A 21,584-nucleotide genomic window follows, 5' to 3' on the forward strand; every position below is an offset into this window, starting at 1 on the left:
AATGCTAGGCAGAACCACAGTGAGATACTGCCTTACCCCAGCCAGAATTGCCATTAATGAAAAGTCAAAAAACAATAGATGGCATGGATGTGGTGAAAATGGAACACTTATACACTGCTGGTAGGAATGTAAATTAATACAACCTCTATGGAAAACAGTATGGAGGTTTCTCAAAGAACCATTCAATCCAGCAATCCCACTACAAGGTATGTACCCAAAGGGGGAAAAAAAATATAATTACATCAAAAAGACGCTAGCATGTATATGTTTATCGCAGCACAATTCACAATTGCAAAAATATGGAATCAACCTAAGTGCCCATCAACTTATGAGTAAATAAAGAAAATGTGGTATATAGTCCATGGAATACTACTCAGCTATAAAAAAAAAAAAAAAAGAAAAGGTGAAATAATGTCTTTGGTAGTAACTTGGATGGAACTAGAGACCATTATTCTAAGTGAAATAACTCAGGAATGGAAAACCAAATACTGTATGTTCTCATTTGTAAGTGGGAGTTAAGTTATGGGGGTACAAAGCCAGACAGTGGTATAATGGACACTGGAGATTCAGAAGGGGGAAGAGTAGAAGGGAAGATGAGGAACGAAAAAACTACCTATTGGGTATAACTTACATTACTTGGGTGATGAGTTCACTAAAACTCCAGAATTCACCACTATATGATTCATCCATGTAACCAGAAACCACATGTACTCCTAAAGCTATTGAAAGAACCAAATTTAAATAAAAGAGTCAGATCACATGATGTATATGACTCATAACTTCTTTGATATTTACCGTTCATTTTTTTTCCCTCTCCATGTTTTTACTTTTGCTGGCTTAGTAATTTTTTTCTTTCCTTTTTAGCTAACTGTAAGCTTGGAAGTTGTATTATACTTTTAAGTTTTGAAAAATGTATGGACCCATGTAATTACCACAACAAAGATATAGAACATTTCCATCACCACCTCTATCCCAAAAAGAAACTTCATCAGCCAAATATGCAATTTTATTGCTCACAAGTTCCATCTTTCACAAAACACTAGGACATGAACACAGTTCCACCAAATTCTTTGCCTCCTTATAACAAAGACTGCTTTTCCTCCAGTTTCCAATAATATGTCCTTCATTTCCATCTGAGACCTTGATATGGTTTGGCTCAATGTCTCCACCCAAATCTCATCGTTAATTGTACTCACATAATTCCCATGTCTTGTGGGAGATATCTGGTGGGAGATAATTGAATCATGGGGTGGTTTCTCCCATACTATTCTCGTGGTAGTGAATAAGTCTCATGAAATCTAATGGTTTAATAACGGGAAACCCATTTTGCTTGGCTCTCATCTCCCTCTTGCGCTGCCATGTAAGAAATATGCCTTTTGCCTTCCAACATGATTCTCTCTCTTGCCACCACCATGTAAGAAGTACCTTTTGCCTTCTGCCACGATTATGAGGCCTCCCTAGCCATGTGGAACTGTGAGCTCATTGAATCTATTTTTCTTCCCAGTCTTGGGCATGTCTTTATCAGCAGCATGAAAACTAACTAATACAAATCTCATCAGAATGGACTTCAGTGTTCACATTTCTACCAACATTCTGCCTAGGATTACTCAGGTGCCTCTGTGAAGATTGAGGCTCTCCCTACAGCTCTCCTCTTCCAAACCTTCACCAAAATCACATTTAAAGGTCTCTTCATGGCAATGTGGGCTTTTTCCAGCATGTACCTAAAAACTCTCCCAGCCTCTATCCATTCCCCAGTTCCAAAGCTACTTCTACATGTCTAGGAATTTGTTACCACAGTACTGCATTTCTCAGTACCAATTTCTGTATCAGTCTGTTCAGGTTGCTATAACAAAATACCATGAACTGGGTAGCTTATAAATAACAAATGTATTTTTCACAGTTCCAGAGGCTGGAAAGTCTGGGATCAAGGTGCCAGCAGACATGGTGTCTGGTGAAAGCCTGCTTCCTCATAGATAGCTGTCTTCTGACTGTAACTTCTCACGGCAGAAGAGGTGAGAGATCTCTCTGGGGTCTCTTCTAAGAGTTCTATTCATGAGAACCCTATCCTCATGATCTAATCACCTTCCAAAGTCCCCACCTCCTAATACTATCACCTTTTGGGTTAGGATTTCAATACATGAATTTTGAGGGGACATAAACATTCAGACTATATCATACATTCACATAAAAATCTTTGTGTTGCCGGGCATGGTGGCTCATGCCTATAACTCCAGCACTTTTCGAGGCCGAGGCGGAAGGATCGCTTGAGCCCAGGAGTTTGAGACCAGCCTGGACAACAAGTTGAAACCCTGTCTCTACAAAAAATACAAAAATTAGCAGGTCATTGTGGTACGTGCCTGTTGTCCCAGTTACTCAGGAGGTTGAGGCGGGAGGATCACTTGAGCCCAGGGAGGTCGAGGCTGCAGTGAGCCATGATCGCAGCAGTGCTTTCCAGCCTGGGCAACAGAGTGAAGTCCTGTTGTGAAAAAAATATCTTTGTGTGGGAATATGTTATCATTTCTGTTGGGTAGATATAGGACAGGCTTCTTGAGTGTGTAATGTGTGCATTACACCAGGGCTCAACTCAGAAAGACCCTGTGCTTGGTTTAATATGACTGCCTTGAAATTCTCAGTAATTATTGAATAAGGAGCCCCTCATTTTCATTTTATACTGGGCACACAAATTATACAGCCAGTCCTGGTTAAATACCCACCAGTGGGATTGTTAGGTGGTATGATAAACGTATATTTAACTTTATAATTTCAAACTGTTTTCCAACGCAGTTGTACTATTTTGCATTCCCAACAATGTATGAGAATTCCAGTTGTTCTACATCCTCTTGCTTCTGTTCTTTTCTACAACAATTATATCTTCACATCTTTTAAAACTAGAGGGAGGATTAGTATGTTGTGAGGGTCTTCATGCTTATCCATTAATAACTTTCTCGGCCCCTGTTCCTTTCCTCATAACTTCTTTGGGCGTTGGTTGCCTTGTGTTAATAAAATGTTAAATAAACAGGTATAAACAGGAATAGCAGAATTCAGAGGATCATGAAGTGATACAATGATGATTCCTTCTTTGTTCTCAAGCAATATTGTGTCTAGTCTCTACGATTGTAGGTTGGGAATTCAGGCAAATGTTTTCCAAGCTAAAAGATGGAGAGAATTAAACTACTCTTTGCTATGACCCACAGCAACTCTAGAAAACAAAACTACTTGAGTTCTCCTGTAAGATGTGTGTTTGCCATAAAGGCTGGTTTTCTTTTAATTTAATAAAAATAAACACAGTTGAAAAGACAGCCTCTTTTCAAGTGCAACTTCTCCATCAACAATGCGGCCAGCACCAGACTATGTTGACTCCATTCTTTGTGGCAGAATGATATTCATTAGAATAAAGCCTTGCTGAACTTCAGATATTTCACATATAATTCTTCGCCTTTATCTAAAAGTCAGCTATCCTGCTCTTGAGGAAATTAGATTGATCTGACAGGCTGTGCTCTTCCAAAAAACCAAATTTGCTGCAGTCACACTGTGATTTGGTAGGTATTTCCATAAAACAACCAAAATATAATTTATAAGATGAGCCATTTCTTTATAACAATAGATAGGGACTACATTTTCCTCTGTTTCATGTGATCTCTCAAAATACCATAGTGGAATAATTTGCATTCCTTGAGTGTCCTGAAAAATATGACACTCTGGTTTGTACTTTTTGGACACACTGTAATTACAGCAAGCTGTTATAAAATAACAAAGAGTGAACTTAAGAAACATGCAGACCTACATAAACAAAATGCTAAAATTCATTGAGGTGAGGGGAAAAAAAGACTTGAGCAAGCAGAGACACATAGCACATTCACCAATAGGAAGACTAAAGATGTCCGTTTTCTCCAGCTTATGACATAGCTAGAAGATGATTCCAATCAAAACCCCAAAGGATTTTTGGGGGAAATTGACAAACTCACTAAAAAGTCTATCAACAAGAATGAACAGGGAGGAAGGACCAAAATAATTTTGACAAAGCATATTAACAAAGGAATGCTTACCTCATTAGATGTCAAAATATTGTATAGAAAGCGCTCAGTTTCATTTGGGAAATCTATGTTTCATCCTACTACCTAGGCTTAGGTAGAGACAATAAAAAATGTTTGAGCAGAAATGAGGTGAGATAGGAATATCTTTATTTTTTATTTTGAACATCTCAATAAGGAAAAGTGAACCATAGCTGGCTTCTGACTGGGCTGAGATTTTTTTCCTGCAAGGGTAAGGTTCATTCGAATACTCTCCCTGTGTGGACGTCATACTGTCCTTTAGGATGGTCCTTACTGATTCCATGAAAGTGACATGGAGCTTTTAATATTAATAAAGGAGCTCAGTATCTTTCCATTAGTACATGCTTTATAATGCTAGGGTGTTCAGATTGGTTCCAAGAGCAGATGGATACTGAGAATTTAAATGACAGGAAAATAAGTGTATTATTGATACCCAGAGTAATGGACAGACTCAGTGAATCATTAGAGCTGCTTCCACACGCATCCTTCATAATTTCTGGCTTCTCATTTTCATATTAACTGGAATGAATTTCTTCTAAAACATAATAGGAAAGGAGAGGGGGAAAATGGACTTACTGACGTAAGGGGAAACAATCCCCTCCCCTGAAGAATTGGGTAGCCTTTTAATTTAGAGTTCCAGTAGACGAATACTGTTGATATTTCCCCAGGGTGACTGTGATTGGAATTTCCATTCCGTCTGATATCACATTTTTCATAGCTCTATACCTGCGAGCGCCCTCGTCCCGCTTCACTTTCCATCCCATTGAGCTGGTCGGGTCCAGGGCTCTGTGCTCCAATCAAGGCTGAAGATAAGGAGTGACGGCTAGCTCTGGACAAGGATGACACAGCACTATACCTTCAGTTATAAGAAATAAATGCAGCTAGACACACACTCAGAAAATACTTATTTTTATAACTATCCATAATATCTTTGTGACACCAGATCCTTGCCCTCTCTGGGCCTCCACTCGCCCCACCCCAACCTCATTTCCAGGCTCTACAGAAAATGCTAGGCAGGCTTCTTCCTGGCCCTCCTGCCAGGTTATCTGTATATTCTTGGGCGTATATAAGAATGCATATTTATCCATTTGACGTATATTTAACACATGGCTTCCGAGTGCAGGTATCATAACATCTTGGTCAGGGATGATATCTTCCTCTGCCATAGCACTGATGCTGATGGATTCCAAATTCACATCTTCTGCCCTGACCTCCACTGTGTTTCAGACCTGAACAGCCTGCTGCCTAAGGAATATCAATCCCACCCCACAGGAACCCAAATGTGAATGTTTCCAAAACCAAATTCATTATGTTTGCTGCTTCCTAGCTGCTTTCCCTTTCCCTCCTCTGTGGTCTACCTCAGTGAGACACTCAGCGAATCTCAGGGACACCTGAGCTTTATAAGCCGGAAACCTGTGAATTATCCTAAACTCCTCTGTATGCATAAGCTTTTATCTCCAAGTCACAAAGACCTGTGTATCATACCTGCAAAATATTTCTCAATCCCATGCCCACTTCTCCATCTTTGTTGCCACTAGTTTCATCTGCAAACCCTTGTAATGTCTGGAATATATTACCAGCCACCTAACTGATCTTCTAGTTCTTGTTGTCCATCCTTTCAACCAGATAACTTTTTTTTTTTTTTTTTTTAAGATGGAATCTCACTCTATTGCCCAGGCTGGAGTGCTCACTGCAACCTCCGCCTTCTGGCTTCAAGCATTTCTCGTGCCTCAGCCTCCCAAGTAGCTGGGATCACAGGAATGTGCCACCATGCCCTGCTAATTTTTTTTTTTTTTTTGTATTTTTAGTAGAGACAGGGTTTCACCATGTTGGTCAGGCTGGTCTCGAACTCCTGACTCAAATGACCCGTCCTCCTCGGTCTCCCAAAGTGCTGGGATTACAGACGGGAACCACTGCGCTCAGTCTTGATATCAATCCTGCTTCCAGGATGGTTCCCCTAAAATAAAGTGATTTTATATCATTGCCATATTAAAATCCTTCAGTGGCCCCATTATCAGCAGGGCAAAAGTCCCAACCCCTGGGCTTGCCATGCACATCTCACCCTGAGCGGGCTCTTGCCCACCTTCTCAGCTGTAGCTTCCCCCACTTTGCATTCACAACATCCTTTCTGCACATGCGGAATTACCCACAGGTCCCCAAATCAGCCTTGCGTTGTTTATACTTTACACTTGCATGTGTCTCCATTAAATGGAATGTCCTTGCCCTCACCTATCCGGTGAATTCCTGTCTACTCTTCACCTTCAGCTCAAACACTACAGCCTCTCAGAAGCCTTCTCTGCCCTTCCAAGACAGATGTACTCTTCCTTCTCTTTGTCTACTAACGCTTTGTCATTCAGGGTGCCGGTAGATGCAGAATGGGCACATGTGCAGCCAGGCAAGCAGGCTTTCTATCCTCTTTGCTGTCCTACTTCCTCCAACAGCCAGGCTGGAGGCGGCATTGGGCTAAGTTGGATAGCCACCTGGGAGCTTATCTAGTGACCTTGGGGCCCCGGTTCCCCAGTTGTGATCCAGCTTGGAGTAACGTGACCTTGAGGATGATGCATTACACAAAGATGTGACTATTCCTGGCTTTTGCAGAAGGTAGGACACTGACTTACATACCACACTTACAGCTGCATCATCATGTGAGCTGACTCCAAAAATGAATTTTGACTTTATTTTTGGGTATGTTGCAAACCTCAAGAGGAACTAGTGGCCATTCTCTGGTTTTCAATCTGGGGTAAAATTCAAGTGTTTCCCCATTGCTACCTTGACAGGTCTATTACAATACTTATCCTGTTATATATTATCATTTTGCCGGTATTCCTTAAGAACATGGGCTCTTGCATATTAATTTTTATAGCCCCCAAATCTAGGTACAGTGCCTGGCATGTTAAAGGATGTTCAACAAGTATTATATTATATAATCATAATAAATTAATGTGATTTTTCTTACCCCATTATCGACAGCCTTTACTATGTTGCTCTTGATATTAAAGTAGCCCTGAGGTTAGAACCATAAAGATTTCTCTTGGATTTCTAATATCTACATATTACTTGGGTATCACCTCATCGTAACACATCTTGTAGGAGACACAGTGAGAAAATGACAGAATCCATGCGTATCTGGCATGTATGAAAATTCTGATTGGCCACTAGTTGATGTTGTAGTTACAAGTAAAAGCCACCAGATGGCTTAAGGAAATGAATTTATTTCCAGTCGAGGTTTTTAGCTTAGAAATCTGGGACCAAAAAAAACAGCGATTGGAAACGAACTAAACGGCTCTCTGGTGAGCCCCACATAACTAACAAAACCCACTTATCAGTATCACCTGACTTCAGCAATGGGCTTGTAGAGGTTTGGCAACCTTCAAAGTGCAAACACTAAACGGTGTATTATCCTTCTACCTTCCAGTATCTACATGCTTTAAGATTATGGAATAATTACTGAAATTCAATTCAATTCCACAAATATTTATTGAGTTAAATTAAACCTTATGAGAGGCTTACGGAAGCATATGCGGCACGAAGCACAGCTTACTAAGCATGGAAAAATGTATGGTAGCCTGGAAGTAAAGATGAATTTCTTTCCTCTTTGTGTGCACTGGAGCTGGTTACCATTTCAAGGAGAAGTTCTGATGAAAAAATAATTGTGACCTAGAAAATTTCTGCATAATATCTGCAGGCAGAACAGGTAAAAGATGAAATAAAATAAAGCAAACCTAAACAGCTATAGTGTTTATGAATCAAAATGTATTTTATATGGCATTTACATATGAAAACCAGAGTCGAAATTATCAGATTAGATTTGAGTTTTAATGAGGTGATTTAAAAATAAACCTATGTAGAGAAAGATGTGAGGGATATACCCCACCGGCAGGATATATTCAAGTGGCTCTTTTGTTTTTTTACTCTAGATGCTTTGTACTGGGAGAAATTTTTGGAATATGCCTATGTTTATTATTTTGGAATGTAAAGAGTGAAATGTAAACCTAGTTAAAGATATTTGCACTCATTTATTTGACACATATACTAGGGGTCGGTACCCCTAGCTCAAAGATAGAGCCATGATTTAGAGATCCTGATTTTGAATTCTGTTAACATTGAGATAGCAAACCTTGTTAACCTTTTTTAGTAAATTAAAAAATTAGGTCAAGCTGTAGTGCTTGCTTTAAAAAATATATACTAAAGAGGCCTTTACAAATACTCAGTATCAGATCATATTTAAACCTCTGATTAAAGATTGAAATCAGCTGGGCATGGTAGTTCATGCCTGTAGGCCCAGCACTTTGGGAGGCTGAGGCGGGTGGATCACTTGAGGTCAGGAGTTCGAGACCAGCCTGACCAAAATGGTGTAAACCCCCCCCCCATCTCTACTAAAAATACAAAAATTAGCCGGGCATGGTGGCACGTGCTTGTAATCCCAGCTACTTGCGGGGCTGATGCAGGAGAATTGCTTGATCCCGGAAGGTGGAGGTTGCAGTGAGGTGGGATCATGCCACTGCAGTCTAGCCTGGGCTATGGAGCCAGACTCCACCTCCAAAAACAAACAAAAAAACAAGTTGAAGTCAGTATAAATGAATGCAGAAAAGCTTCCTCCACAATGTGGAGGGCATAACACATTTTATAATTACTAGCTAGCAATTCAAAAATATTTATTTGCTAATGAGAATTTAAGAAACTCAATAAATGGAGTACCAGCCCTCTTTTCAACATAAACTAAAATTGGATAGTTAACTTTTAAAAGCACTAATTTCTTCTGAAGGTGTAGAAAGAAAGTTTTCTTTGATAACACAGAAATTTTATCTTTCTTTTTGGGGAACAAATAAATTAAAGGAGACAAAATCTAGCTTAATGGGGTAACCCAATATTTGAGATTAAAATTAAAAAGTTGTACAGGTTAAGACAGCCTAATTACTTTTTCTTTTTACCAACCTACAGCTCATGTTTACACTATTTTTTGTTCAATAAAACTGTTTACATCTGGGCACTGTGGCTCACACCTATAATCCCAGCACTTTGGGAGGCTGAGCAGGGAGGATCGCTTGACCCCAGGAGTTTGAGACCAGCCTGGACAACACAGTAAGACCCTCATCCCTATAAAAAAATAAGATTATCTGGGCATGGTGGCGCACACTTACAGTCTCAGGTACTGGGGGGATGAGGTGGGAGGATCACTTGAGTCCTGGAGACAGAGATTGCAATAAGCTGAAATTGGATCAATGCAGTTCAGTCTGGGCAACAGAACAAGACTTTGTCTCAAAAAAAACAAAAACAAAAACAAAAACAAAACATGATTACATGTTCACTCTAGAAAATTTTAGAATATATTTTAAAATAGAAGAGAATAATTTTAACATTTCCAACACAAAGAAAAATGTTTGAGGTGATAGCCCAATTACCCTGATTTGATTATTACAAATTATATACAAGTATTAAAATATCACATGAAGCCCCAAAATACATACAACTATTATATATAAATAATTAATTTTACAAAAGAGAAAATTTGAAAGCAAAAAAAAGTAATGGGAAAAATAAAAATTACTCTCAATCTCATTAGATAACCACTGTTGACATTTTGGGTTCTTTTCTTTTTTTTTTTTAGACAAGGGTTTCACTTTGTTGCCTAGGCTGGCATGTACTGGCACAATCATGGCTCACTGTAGCCTCAAATTTCTGGGCTCAAGCAATCCTCCCACCTCAGCCTCCTGAGTAGCTGGGACTACAGGTGTGCATCACCATGCCTGGCCAACTTTATTTTTTGTAGAAGTGGAATCTTGCTATGTTGCCCTGGTTGGTCTTGAACTCCTGGCCCTAAGCAATCCTCCCATCTCAGCTTCCCAAATCATTGCATTACAGGCATGAGTCACCACGCTTAGCTGGGTTATGTGCTTTCCTTTTGTTGCCCATCAATCTGAATATGATATTTACATAACTATGTTGAGGGAAATTTCACCTGTTTCCCTAAAGTGGGCAAAGAGGACCCAATGCTTAGGGCAGAGAGACATCAGTTACCCCAAGTCAAAAGAGATCTTCAAACAATTGGGGTCTAACTGCTCAGTTTATCGAGAAGTGGTCAAATCTCTCCAGTGTGTATAAGCAAAAGGCTGATGGCTGGGGAGCAGGAGACGCATTGGAATCTCAAATGGTCTGCCCACTCCTCCGAAGCCAAAGGGACTAGAATTGCCCACAGATGGGGCAGGTCTGCAAGAATGAGGAATCAGTATTTTTCCCCAGTGAAAATTTCTACTGAAACCCTGTACCCTGTAGGTCTGCTCTGTGCTTTTCTTAGCAGGGAAAAGGAGAATGGAGATGAAAGAGGAGTGGTCCCACTGCTTGGCAAGGTGAGCAGGTATAAGCTCCCCTGGAACTAAAGGACTGGAAGCTACGGTAGCTTAGCTCAATTTAGCCTGCCTCTATAATGCTCATGAACTCAGGATTCCTGGGGCAAGGGGTTTCAAGCAGCCAGACACTGTGGACTGTGCCTCGAGCAGAAGCTGCAGAACCTCTGGAGGAGGTTTCCTGGTGGTGGAGCTTCCATGTCAAGGTGCCATGCATGGGGAGACTCGCTTGGGCGTTCACACACCCCACGTGGAGGGCTCCCATGCCAGTGGCTGTGAACCTGAGAAGCCAGCAGAGCAACCCACAGGGAAGAACACTGGCGGGCTAGTTAAGGAAAAGCCTGTTCCATTTCTTCCATCCCCCTTCCCAGGCCCCAATCCTAAAAGAGCTTGATCCCAGGGAGAAGAAAGAAGGAAAAGTAGATCTCCTCCCAGTTTGTGTCTTTTGGTAGGGAAGCTGGATCCATGCTGGGCTGGGAGTGGGGAAGGCTGAGAGTATTAAGGCAGACCCGAGTGAAGTCTCTAAGTATAGACCAAACTGGACTGTGCTTTTCATCACCGGAAATGAGCAGGAAGCTTGGGGAACCCTCCATACATCTGGAAGGGGCGGGACGGGAGGTCTGATCTACTACAATAGAAAGTCGTTGATGTTTTCTTCTTTATACTTAAAGTGTTCTCAAAGAATTATATTATTTTCAAAATTAGAAAGCAAAAAATTTCATTAACTGGCTTATATGTCCTGAGTCCAGGCTATTTCATAAATGAATTATGAAACTTTATTATTTTTTTCTGAATTGAAAAATAAATGCTTATTATAAAAGAAAAAAATTAAGAAAAAAGTGAAAGTTATCTATATTTCTACCACCAGAGATAACTGCTGTTAACAGCCTGGATATATTCTTTCAGTCTTTTTCTATTCTCTTTTACACACACACACACGTGTGCATGCACACTTAATAAGACCCTAAAATAACTACATTTTGTTAAAGTAACATGTTGAAGAAAAAAAGTCTACTGTATATGTACTCTGGGGGCAAACATGTCCCCAAGAAAGATATGATTAACAGATTCAGTTATTTTTGTGCAGGTAGTTAATTATCATTGATAAATATTAGTGAAATAAGTTATCTGATAATTAAGTTTTAAACGAATCAACATAAAGCAGTTTTAAATGAGATAATCCCATACCATTCACTGCTTCATTCATTCAACCCCCAGCTTACTGAGAGTCTACTGTGTGCCTAGAGGTATAGTTTTCTGTATTAAGAATCAGTCTAATTTATCAAAGCTGGATGACTTTGCACTATACCTTTAGACTCTGAGTGAAGTTGATGAACAATCTATTAACTGACAGATCTGCCAAAAGCCCTCTCAGCTTAAAAAGTTGGTGATTCACGCCAGGCATGGTGGCCCACATCTGTAATCTCAGCACTTTGGGAGACCAAGGCGGGAGGGTTGCTTGAGGCCTGGAGTTTGAGACCAGCCTGGGCAATGTAGTGAGACTCTGTCTCTTTAAATGAAATAAAATAGCTGGTGAATCAAGGAATTTAGAGAATTTCTGATTTTTTCCTTGCTGCTGCCTCAATTTCACAGAAGAGAAAAACAGACAGAAAATAACTTGTCAAAGGTCACAGAACTGGTTAATCCAAAACTAGATTACAATCTAGGTCAACTCTTGGATACTCATTCGCCTCACCATTTGTTCATTTACTCAACAAATGTTTCTTATGTCCTCCAATGGAAGTCCAGTGCTCTTGGCTTGTCATGTCTTTATAATAAAGACAATCATCATAGCTGTTATTAGGCAGTATGTTAAGTGTATTCACTTGGATTACCATGTTTCATGATCACACATTTTTAGTAAGTAGTTAGAAAAGATAATGTTGACAAATAACAGTATTTACAAAACCAAATTCTACCTGCGTCCTTTGTGGGGGTGGAGAGGGGGGAGGTCTCTGTGATGTATGTCTGAAAGTTGTGTATGTATAAAGTTTAATTCATGTACTAACCAGAGAACACTTAGATAACAAAATAAGAGACTACGAATCCAATTTGCATAGAGGCCACTAGATATCCTGGAGAATGGATGAGGAAGACTTAGGGCCTTCAGTGATTCATGCACCCACCCAGCCAGCATTGAATGAATGCTTACTATTGGGATACAACAATAAGCAAAATATGGACAAAATTCCTTCCGCATAGAGCTTACTGTCCAGAGGAGGAGATGGATTTCAAACAATCACACGAATAACTGTGTATTATAATCCTAACTAACATGCACCAAGGGCTTCCGATGTGTCCGGAGCTTTTCTAGGCACTTTCCCCACATTAACTCATTTAATTCTCGCAAAGAAAAAAACAAAAAGAAAAAACCTGTGAGGTTGGTGCTACTATTATTACCCCCAGCGATGTTTCTTTTTTTTTTTCAGATTGAGTCTCACTGTTGCCAGGCTGGAGTGCAGTGGCACGATCTTGGCTCATTGCAACCTCTGCCTCCCAGGTTCAAGCGATCCTTCTGCCTCAGCCTCTCAAGTAGCTGGGACTACAGGCTCCCACCACTACATCCAGCTAATTTTTGTATTTTTAGTAGAGACAGGGTTTCACCACGTTGGCCAGGATAGTCTCTATCTCTTGACCTCGTGATCCACCCGCCTTGGCCTCCCAAAGTGTTGGGATTACAGGTGTGAGCCACAGCACCTGGCCTCCCAGTGATGTTTCTGATGAGAGCTCTGAAGGAAAGATTCATGGTGATAGGAAGTCATTTGTTGGGGGAGTCTAATCTAGCCTGAGGCGGAGGAAGACAGAGAAATAGACACCCTCTTAACAAGGGTGAGGAAGGTTGTCAAGGACTGCCCCATCTTCCGAGGTGGGCAGGGTACTCACCTAACAGCAGGGAGGTGCTGAAAGCGTATTGATTGCGGCACTGCGGAGTCATTAGTAGTAGGCAAGGTAGTGAAAAAGGAATTAAGTACTTACTACCGCCTCTATGCCACTCTGTGCAGTGCCGAACCCTGTCCCTAAATTATGTTCTCACAGGAAGACTCAGAGAGAAAATGCACCAGGCTAGCTGTGGGGGAGTCTGATTAAAGCAGGGGGACCCTGAACCCCAGGGAATGGCCGCAGCATGGAGTCAGCAGTGCCAGGCACTCTGATGGGCACAGTGCAGGGACACTGGTGACAGCTGAGGCAAGCTCACCAGGCACACAAGAAGGATGTGTAGAGCTGTCTCTCACTGGATACCTCCAAAGGCCTTGGGCTTTTTTTCTAATTTTCAAAATGTATTTTCTTTCTTTATGTATTTTGCAACATTTCCAAGGTAAACATTAGCTTCAGGTACAGAAATAAAAGAGTTATTTAAGAACTGGCATTGAATTCATCACAAGAACAATCAAATTATAATGGGAAACCAACTTGCCTATTACCAAGGCTAATGAGCTGAAGTGAAGAGTTGCCTTTACAAAGTTCCCTCTCACTGAGCCCCCTGCCCTGCAGCTGACTCAAGCCATCATCACATAGGTACATGTATAAGAAAGGGCATTGGCACAGTACAGCAGCTTTGCAACCTCTAAAACTATTTCGGTTTTAGTTCCCAGGAATACATGCATCTTCCACAAGTATTTGGTGCTTTGCACTATTGACTTTGACAGGTCAATTTTGAAATTTGATCAGGAACACATTCTCTTGGAGATATATTTTATATAAATCTTGTAATGTGGTAAATTTTCAAATTGTTAATGGTACTAACTATGCAAAGACATCATGTTGTATAGCCTCTACATTTCTGCATCATTTTTCAACTTACACACTTGAAAGTTTTCCTGTACATTTTCCTACAGCAACTTTGATATTTTTTGGTTTCCAAAGAGTTTGCTTGTCACCACCTGTGTGTACTGACTGCTGAGCACCGCTACCCCTCAAAATATTAAGATTCCCCCGTGGGGTTTTCATTTCTGCTTTACCCTCTCCACAGCTTTTGATCTGATTCAATAACATGCTTGGTCTATGAAGAGGAATGACTAAATAATAATAATCAGAGCTTAATGTGACTTAGATTTAAAAAATGTTAAAGTTTTAGTTGTCATTTCTGAAAATCATAGATTATGGCAAAGAGAAGTTTTAAAATTATTTAGGTTCTGGAATCTAGATTTTGAGGGTCCAACAGATTCTATCAGGTGCTGTTGAACATCCTGTATTTCCTAGCTCTTCCCATGGTTTCTGGTATGTTCCAAATTTCTTTATATTCAGCAATGATAGCTTTAACAGTGAGCTAAGTTTTAGTTTTGGATTCAGTGTGCAACCTGGAATGGGTGAAGGCAGCTGAGATCAATCACAGATTTTGGGGCTCTAGAGGCATGTTTATTGAGGGCCAGGATATTGGCTGTGGGTTCCACCAGAACAATAAATCTCAAAGTTTGCTGCCTGAACCAGCAGTGTTAGCATCACTTGGGAATTTGTCAGAAATGCAAAGTTTCAGGGCTAACTCAAACTACTGGATCAGAAACTCTAGGTTGGGGCCGGGCAATCTATTTTAATAAACCCTCCATGTGATTCTGGTGTATGCTGATGTCTAAGAACCACTGAGCCACTCAAAACCATAGTGCCTTAAACATAGTAACAGTTCAATTTCTCACTGTCTTAGTCTATCAGGCTGCTATAACAGACTACCATAGACTGGGCAGTTTAGAAACAACAAAAGAGTTGAGAAGTTTGGCAGCCACTGAACTGCCTTTGCACCTTGGTTGAAAATCAACTGACTATGGATGTGTAAGGTTTTGTTTTGTTTTTTTTTGGACTATTTTGTTCCATTAATCTATATGTGTCTCTTGTGGTCAACACGACACTTTCCTGGATATCGTAGCTTTATAGTAAATCTTGAACTCAGGAAGCCTCCTGCTGTCTTACGGAGGTGGAGGAGGGGAGGACGGGAAGGCCTATGAGTACCAAGTCAGAGTGGAGAAATGTCTTAACAACTCTCCTGCACCCTGTCCCCCGGTACAGAGGCCTCCAAATGGAGGTTTCTGGGCTCAAAATGCAGATATAAACTATAAGCATGGCTGGCCTGGGGTAAGGTCTGAGTCCTTGACTGCAACTTCCTTCAGAGACTGCAGTTCACTGCCTGTGCTCTACATCTGGTGTGAGTACAGCAGCTTTCCCCTCTAAGGTCTGCTAGGCAAAGCCTTTGCAATTGCCATGGTCAGGCCTGATTTTGGCCTGGAACTGGACTCCTCAGTTTTTGGCTATCGTAGGTCCTCTGCATTTGCACTTGAGTTTTAGAATAAGCTTGCCGATTTCTACTAAAAAACCTGTTGGAATTTTCATTGAGATTGTGTTGAATCTATAGATCATTTTGGAGAGAACTGGCATTTAAAAATACTGAGGCTTTGGATCCACCAACGTAGTTAGCTCCACATTTATTTAGGTCTTTTACATTTCTCATAACAAGGTTTTGCAGTTTTGATGTGCAGGTCTAACATATCTTTAGTCAGACACAAACTTTAAATATTTTTGATGATAATAAATAAGTAGTATTTTTAAAATTTTGATTTCCATTTTTTGACTTATAGAAATACGATTTTTGCATATAGATTTTCTAGCTGCAATGTTGCTAAACTAATATTAGCTCCGGATTTTCTGTAGAGACCATGACATTAACTTAAATCATGTGGTATTAATTTAACTGACGGGCAGTGCAGGTATTATAGGTGAAAAGCTGGTGACCACCCCCCTCCTTTTTTTTTTTCCCCGCCACAAGATATTTGATAAAACTGTCAACTCAACACCTTAGCAGGCAGACTACCTGCTCTTTGAATCTGTATTAGCAGGGAAAATGGTTGGGAGCGAATCTCTGGGTGAGAAAGCACTGACTTCTTCCTGCCTCTTTAGCAAGGTACTTTGAGAAAGATGAACTCAGGTAAAAACCAGTCATTTCGTTGAACAGAGCTGGAAGGAAATAAAGCTATGCTAAGACTGGAGTTCTCTGCCTGTAGTCTGCAATACAAATTGACTGAGCGGTGATTTCAAGCCTTCTAGTTTTGATAAAGCCAAGAGCTATAACACTTCTGATAGCAGAAGATAAAACTGTGACCCAAGGCACTTCTCAAAGGCCATCAGCAAAGTGTTCTCTGCCGGACAATGGAAGCCAGACAAGCAATAGAGATCATATTAAGGGCACTGCCTTCCTAACCATGCCTGCTGCTTTTGCTGGCTGCAAGTGTGTAGCCATTAAGTTAGTAGGTACAGGAGATATGAGAGAGTCTCGTAAATAAAGATGAAGAGTAGTTAGGCATAAGAAATATGACTAATTGAGATCTGTATCTGTGGTTATTTGTAAAAGGAACCATACAAGGAACAACTCGATAAGAAATCCCTTCAGTATCTTTTAAAAATTGGATTGACAAAGAAGCTATTAAGCCTAGCTTGCCAATGCCTGTGTCTATCTGACCCTACTCAAGCAACCCACAGTCCCTCAAAGTGCACCAGTAAGAAACTGGATATAAAAAGATGTGTAGCCTGTCACTGAACACACTCTTCAGCATGCCCTTCAGATGGAACCATGGATCATGGGTAAGAACCTCCCAGTGGGTAAAGACTGCAGATGCAACTAAAGATCTTCAGATGCAACAAACAAGAGTTCCTCCTGGAAAACAGAACTGGCGTCTAACCAAGAATTTACTTCACTACCTTTGCAGTCTAATCTCTCTTCACATTTGCTTAGACAAAGAACTACTATTTTGTCCTCACTCTTCTTCCAAATTAGTTTTCGTGCCCTACTTCACCACTGCATACTGGCTGTGTGGGGAAGGGAACGGGGAATAAATAACAATTTACTCTGTAGCTCACTGGACCATGAGGAGTTGTATCAGACTTGTATGGGACTGTTACATCTTTAGATGATGGATGCTGAGCTGGATGCGGTAACTGCTTAGAACTTTGGGTTTTCTCTCTTCAAACAGGGTGTGTTCTATGTGTCACAAGGGTATCCATGGATATTTGAGAGGCCAGAGGCGTAATCGTCACACAGTTGTCCAAAGAACATTCTTGTTTTATTATTAGAACTGCCAAATATCCAAATATTAGTTGGATCTATAGTCACTGTGCAAGAAAACCTCATCCCCCACCTTCCCAAGCTAGATGTGGCTGTCAGATCAACCACAACACTGGATCCTCAGCAGAGGACAAACCCTATGGTGAACTGTGCATGTGAGGGATCTAGGCTGCACACACCTTATGAGAAGCTAACTACTGCCGGATGATCTGAGGTGGAACAGTTTCACCCCCAAACCATCCCCCATCTCCTCGTCCCCATCTGTGGAAAAACTGTCTTTCACGAAACTCGTCCCCGGTGCCAAAAAGGTTGGGGACTGCTGGATGAGGCGGAATGTCTGAAGAAAAGAAGTCCTAGCGGTGAAAAAGGCATCACTGAAGGCAAAAATGTTCAGTTCTTTCCTCAAAAAACCAAAGAAACTCAATGTAACTTTGCTTGCAGCTATTCTGCTAAATGAAAAACACTTGTTTTTGAAATAAGATGTATCTGCTCTTTAAAAATGCTTATTCTTTTATAATTATAAAAGTAACAGCCATTGGAACACTTGAGAATGCCGTTAACAATACAGAACCCTTAAATAAGTTTAAAGACAATGAAAATCAGTAGAATCCCACTATCCTGAACTACAAAAAAATTGTATTTTTTTCCAGTTGTTCAGTGGGTGCGCAACTGGGAGTGCATGCATTTTCATACATACTACATATATACACACACACTGCATTTGTTTTACTTTTTCATTTAACATCAAAATTGTATCAGGTTTTTTTTGTTTTTGTTTTGAGACAGGGTCTTGCTCTGTTGCCCGGCCTGGAGCACCGCAGCCTCTACCTCTCTGGCTCCAGCTTTCCTCCTGCTGCAGCCTCCCAAGTAGTTGGGACCACAGGTGTGCGCTACCACACCACCATTCCCAGCTACTTAAAAACGTTGTTTTTTTTTTTTTTTTTTTTTTTTTTTGGTAAAGATGGTGTCTCGAACTCCTGGCCTCCACAATCCTCCTGCCTCAGCCTCCCAAAGTGTTGGGATTACAGGCATGAGCCATCATGCCAAATAAGTATTTCTTCACACTAAACATTCTTCAGCTCTTAGTTGCAGAGTATTTCTAGCATGTGAAACTGCATACCATCAACCACAAAACACAGAAAAATCAGTATGTATCAAAAAGAAGTAACTGAAAAACACGAAATATTGTCTTTGACAGAATGACTATTTTTTCAGACCGTTAACTGTGACCAGGCCTTTGCAAGCCTAGGAGGGACTCCTGGCGGTGTGTTCATGAAAGGCCTGTGGAACCCACTTGGTATAGCCTCCTAGCAGTAACAAACAGTTTAGGGATGATTTTGCCCAGGGGAAATACAAATTACAAAATCAAAGCTAGAACCTTTTTAGTGTTGTATGCCTGGCAACACACTACATTCTACACTTAGCACTGCTAAGCCTCCTGCCCTCCTTACAGTCCAGACCACATGAAAACAAAGTGGTAACTAAATCCATGCAGGAAGCTGGGTGAAAGCTTCCTTTCTGTGGGTGCTAACCTTAAGTTCCTTCCCTTATCTGAGACGACCTGCCCATTTTGCCAGAACACATGTTAAACCAAAATCTCACACAGATTAACTCCCAAGTCACTCACCTGGCTCCAACCACTTTACATTTAGTTTGAGAATTAGTCATAGGAACAAAAACGATTTGAGAAACAAGAACAATACAACACCAGCATTAAGTCCGCCTACATTGCCTTAAGGGTGCTTTTGGTGCCTTGCTCCCGCATTTCGGCCCCTGCAAAATGGGCTTAAATATATCTGTAAATACCTAACTTAATATTGAATTCATCTTCCCTATTCCGCGCACTTTGAGAACTGTGCTTAGTTTTCACTTTGGACGAATAGGAACCCTTCTGATGACCGTCATGACAATGTCTCCAATAAAAACGGACAGTCTAGCTGGCTGCAAGGCAGGTCCCTCTTCTGTCTTACTGGGCACTGCTGAACTGCGAGGTCGGGGCGACACGGCAGGAACTTTAAAATCAAACCCCATCCCCAAGGGCTCGGCGCTGTTTTTTGGCCTCTACCGCTTCACGTACTTGGTGCGACAGGAGTGCACTAGTTCTCTGCCCGAGAACTTCGTCCCGAGAGGAGAACCTCTGGAACTCGCCGGGCCACACCCCCCGTCCGGGGAAGGAACACGCCCCCGGTGACAGCCTGTACGGTCCCGGCCTTGGGCAACCTCGATTACGGGCGGCCGCCAACTCCACAGAAGCGCCCAGCGCCCGCCCGCGCCCCTGCCGCCCCCCAGTTCCGGCCGCGGACCCCACTCTCTGCAGTTCCGGCGGCGGCTCCGCAGCCGGTAGGGCCGTCCCCCGCGACCGACCCTCGGCTGGCGCCCTCCCATGCTCTCGGCCACCCGGAGGGCTTGCCAGCTCCTCCTCCTCCACAGCCTCTTTCCCGTCCCGAGGATGGGCAACTCGGCCTCGAGCATCGTCAGCCCCCAGGAGGCCTTGCCGGGCCGGAAGGAACAGACCCCTGTAGCGGGTAAGCACGGGCCACACGGAGGGCGCGGGCGGCGCTGCTGCGCATGCGCGCCTGTGCCCGGCAGCAGCGCGCCCTCCGTTGCCCGGAAGGAAGCCGCGGGCTGGCCTCTGGCGGGTCGCGGGGCTGGGGTCTGCGCAGGCGCGAAGGGGCGCCGGCCGTGGCCGGGGCGACGCTGGGGTCTACTGACGCCCGTTTGTCTTTGTTTGGCTTCTCATCTTCTGGAGCTAAATTGGGCACTTTTAAGGAGCCTAGTGCGTCGGTCTCACTTACCCAGAGTGCATACCGTGGCGGCCCCAAGTTTTGGGCAGGAAATGTGCCGCTGGGGTCTGCCTTTGCTCGCGGGCGCCCGCGGCGCTGTGCCGGCTCCCTCCTTTCTTGTCTCCTCTGCGCCGGCCGCCGGAACCCAGGGCACTTGCAGCGGGGCTGGTGCGAGTGTTGTCCCGGGAAACGCCGGAATGAGACAAGACAATGAAAACCTTAAGTGTGGAACTGCGTCTTAGGCCAGGGTTCCGGCTGCAAGAGTCACCCGTAGTGCCCCCTCGGGCCCTAGGTTGGCCCGGCTGTCGCCAGGGGCTGCCGTGTGCCGGGTCGGCTTAAAGTGATGCTTCTCAAACTTGGAAAACTTTCTAGTCGTTCTTACACCAGTACTTTGGGAAAATACAGTAAGGGTGAAATACTAGAAAAATGTTCACGTGCTTCGATGCCATGTAATGGTAAACTGCTATAAAAGTTATCAAAATCTTTCGCAGTACGAGAGCCACACTTTAGTATTACCTTAGTGCAGCGCGTCTCAAAGTGCCCGCACCTGCTGCTGCTGCAGCAGCAGCAGCAGCACCTGGGGTGGCCTTGCCCCATTACTGAATTGGAGACCCTGGGGGTGGAGCCCAACAAGCGCTAAAACAAGCCCTCCAGGTGATTCTAATGTACCCTGAAGCTTGTAAACCACTGCCTTAGAGCTGTTGGATGATTAAGTGATGTTTAATCTTCTACACGTGGCTCAATGCCAGAGAAATTCAGCATTTAAAACATTTCCTAGGAAGTTTCTTTTTTCCTTCAAGAATTGTTGAGGATAGAAGGAGGTCATATTGAGAGTTTGTCATCTCGTAGAATAATCGGTATGAGATTAGAAAAGGTAGAGGTTTTTTTGGATTAGAGGCAGTTTAGAAATTGTGTGACTGGCTTGTTAATCGAATTAGCAGTTTCTGTTTCCTGGTTTCCCCATCATTTCACCTCTGACTCAGCAGTAAAAGTTTATTTTTGATTCAAATGTAGAGATTGGGTTTTGAAACAAATCTAGTAAACATCTATAATTATATATATAAAATATAACCAGATTATCTAAACCTTATAAATATATCTTAAAAATTTTTCATTCTTTTACAGGCAGGTATTTATAAGTGCATGTTGAAAGGCAATACGTTTCAAATGTGAAACTTCCTCAGCTTGTGTTATACTTCCCGTTCACACACTACCGTATCTTTGCTATGCCTCCCATACACCAAAAAAACCAAATCATCAAAAAACTCTTGTTCAGATTTCCAAACTGGTTCAAGGTCAAGATGGACCAAAATTTACTTTGACTTTATCTTAACCAAAGCCTTCCCAATCAGTTTCCCAA

General features: G+C 42.1%; 1 protein-coding gene and 1 long non-coding RNA gene across 3 annotated transcripts in view; one reads left to right on the plus strand and one right to left on the minus strand.

The window, feature by feature from the left end:
* Positions 1-4,924: 4,924 nt before the first annotated feature.
* Positions 4,925-20,849, minus strand: LOC105491162 (uncharacterized). Its single transcript, XR_003020275.2, has 3 exons — positions 20,237-20,849; positions 9,194-9,286; positions 4,925-7,731 (listed from the first exon to the last, which is right to left on the minus strand). It is a non-coding gene; the product is annotated as an uncharacterized lncRNA (long non-coding RNA).
* LOC105491161 (methionine sulfoxide reductase A) overlaps positions 19,523-21,584 on the plus strand; it is a 412,862-nt gene continuing 410,800 nt past the window's right edge. The window contains exon 1 of one of the 2 annotated variants that reach the window (XM_011757323.3): positions 19,523-19,966. In XM_011757323.3, the coding sequence (XP_011755625.1) occupies positions 19,825-19,966 (142 nt within the window). In that variant the 5' untranslated portion in view covers positions 19,523-19,824. The remainder of the gene's footprint in view (positions 19,967-21,584) is intronic. The other variant, XM_011757322.3, reaches the window with a different exon arrangement.

The sequence above is a fragment of the Macaca nemestrina genome, chromosome 8 (genome assembly GCF_043159975.1).
Source record: "Macaca nemestrina isolate mMacNem1 chromosome 8, mMacNem.hap1, whole genome shotgun sequence".
Taxonomy (NCBI): Eukaryota; Metazoa; Chordata; class Mammalia; order Primates; family Cercopithecidae; genus Macaca; species Macaca nemestrina.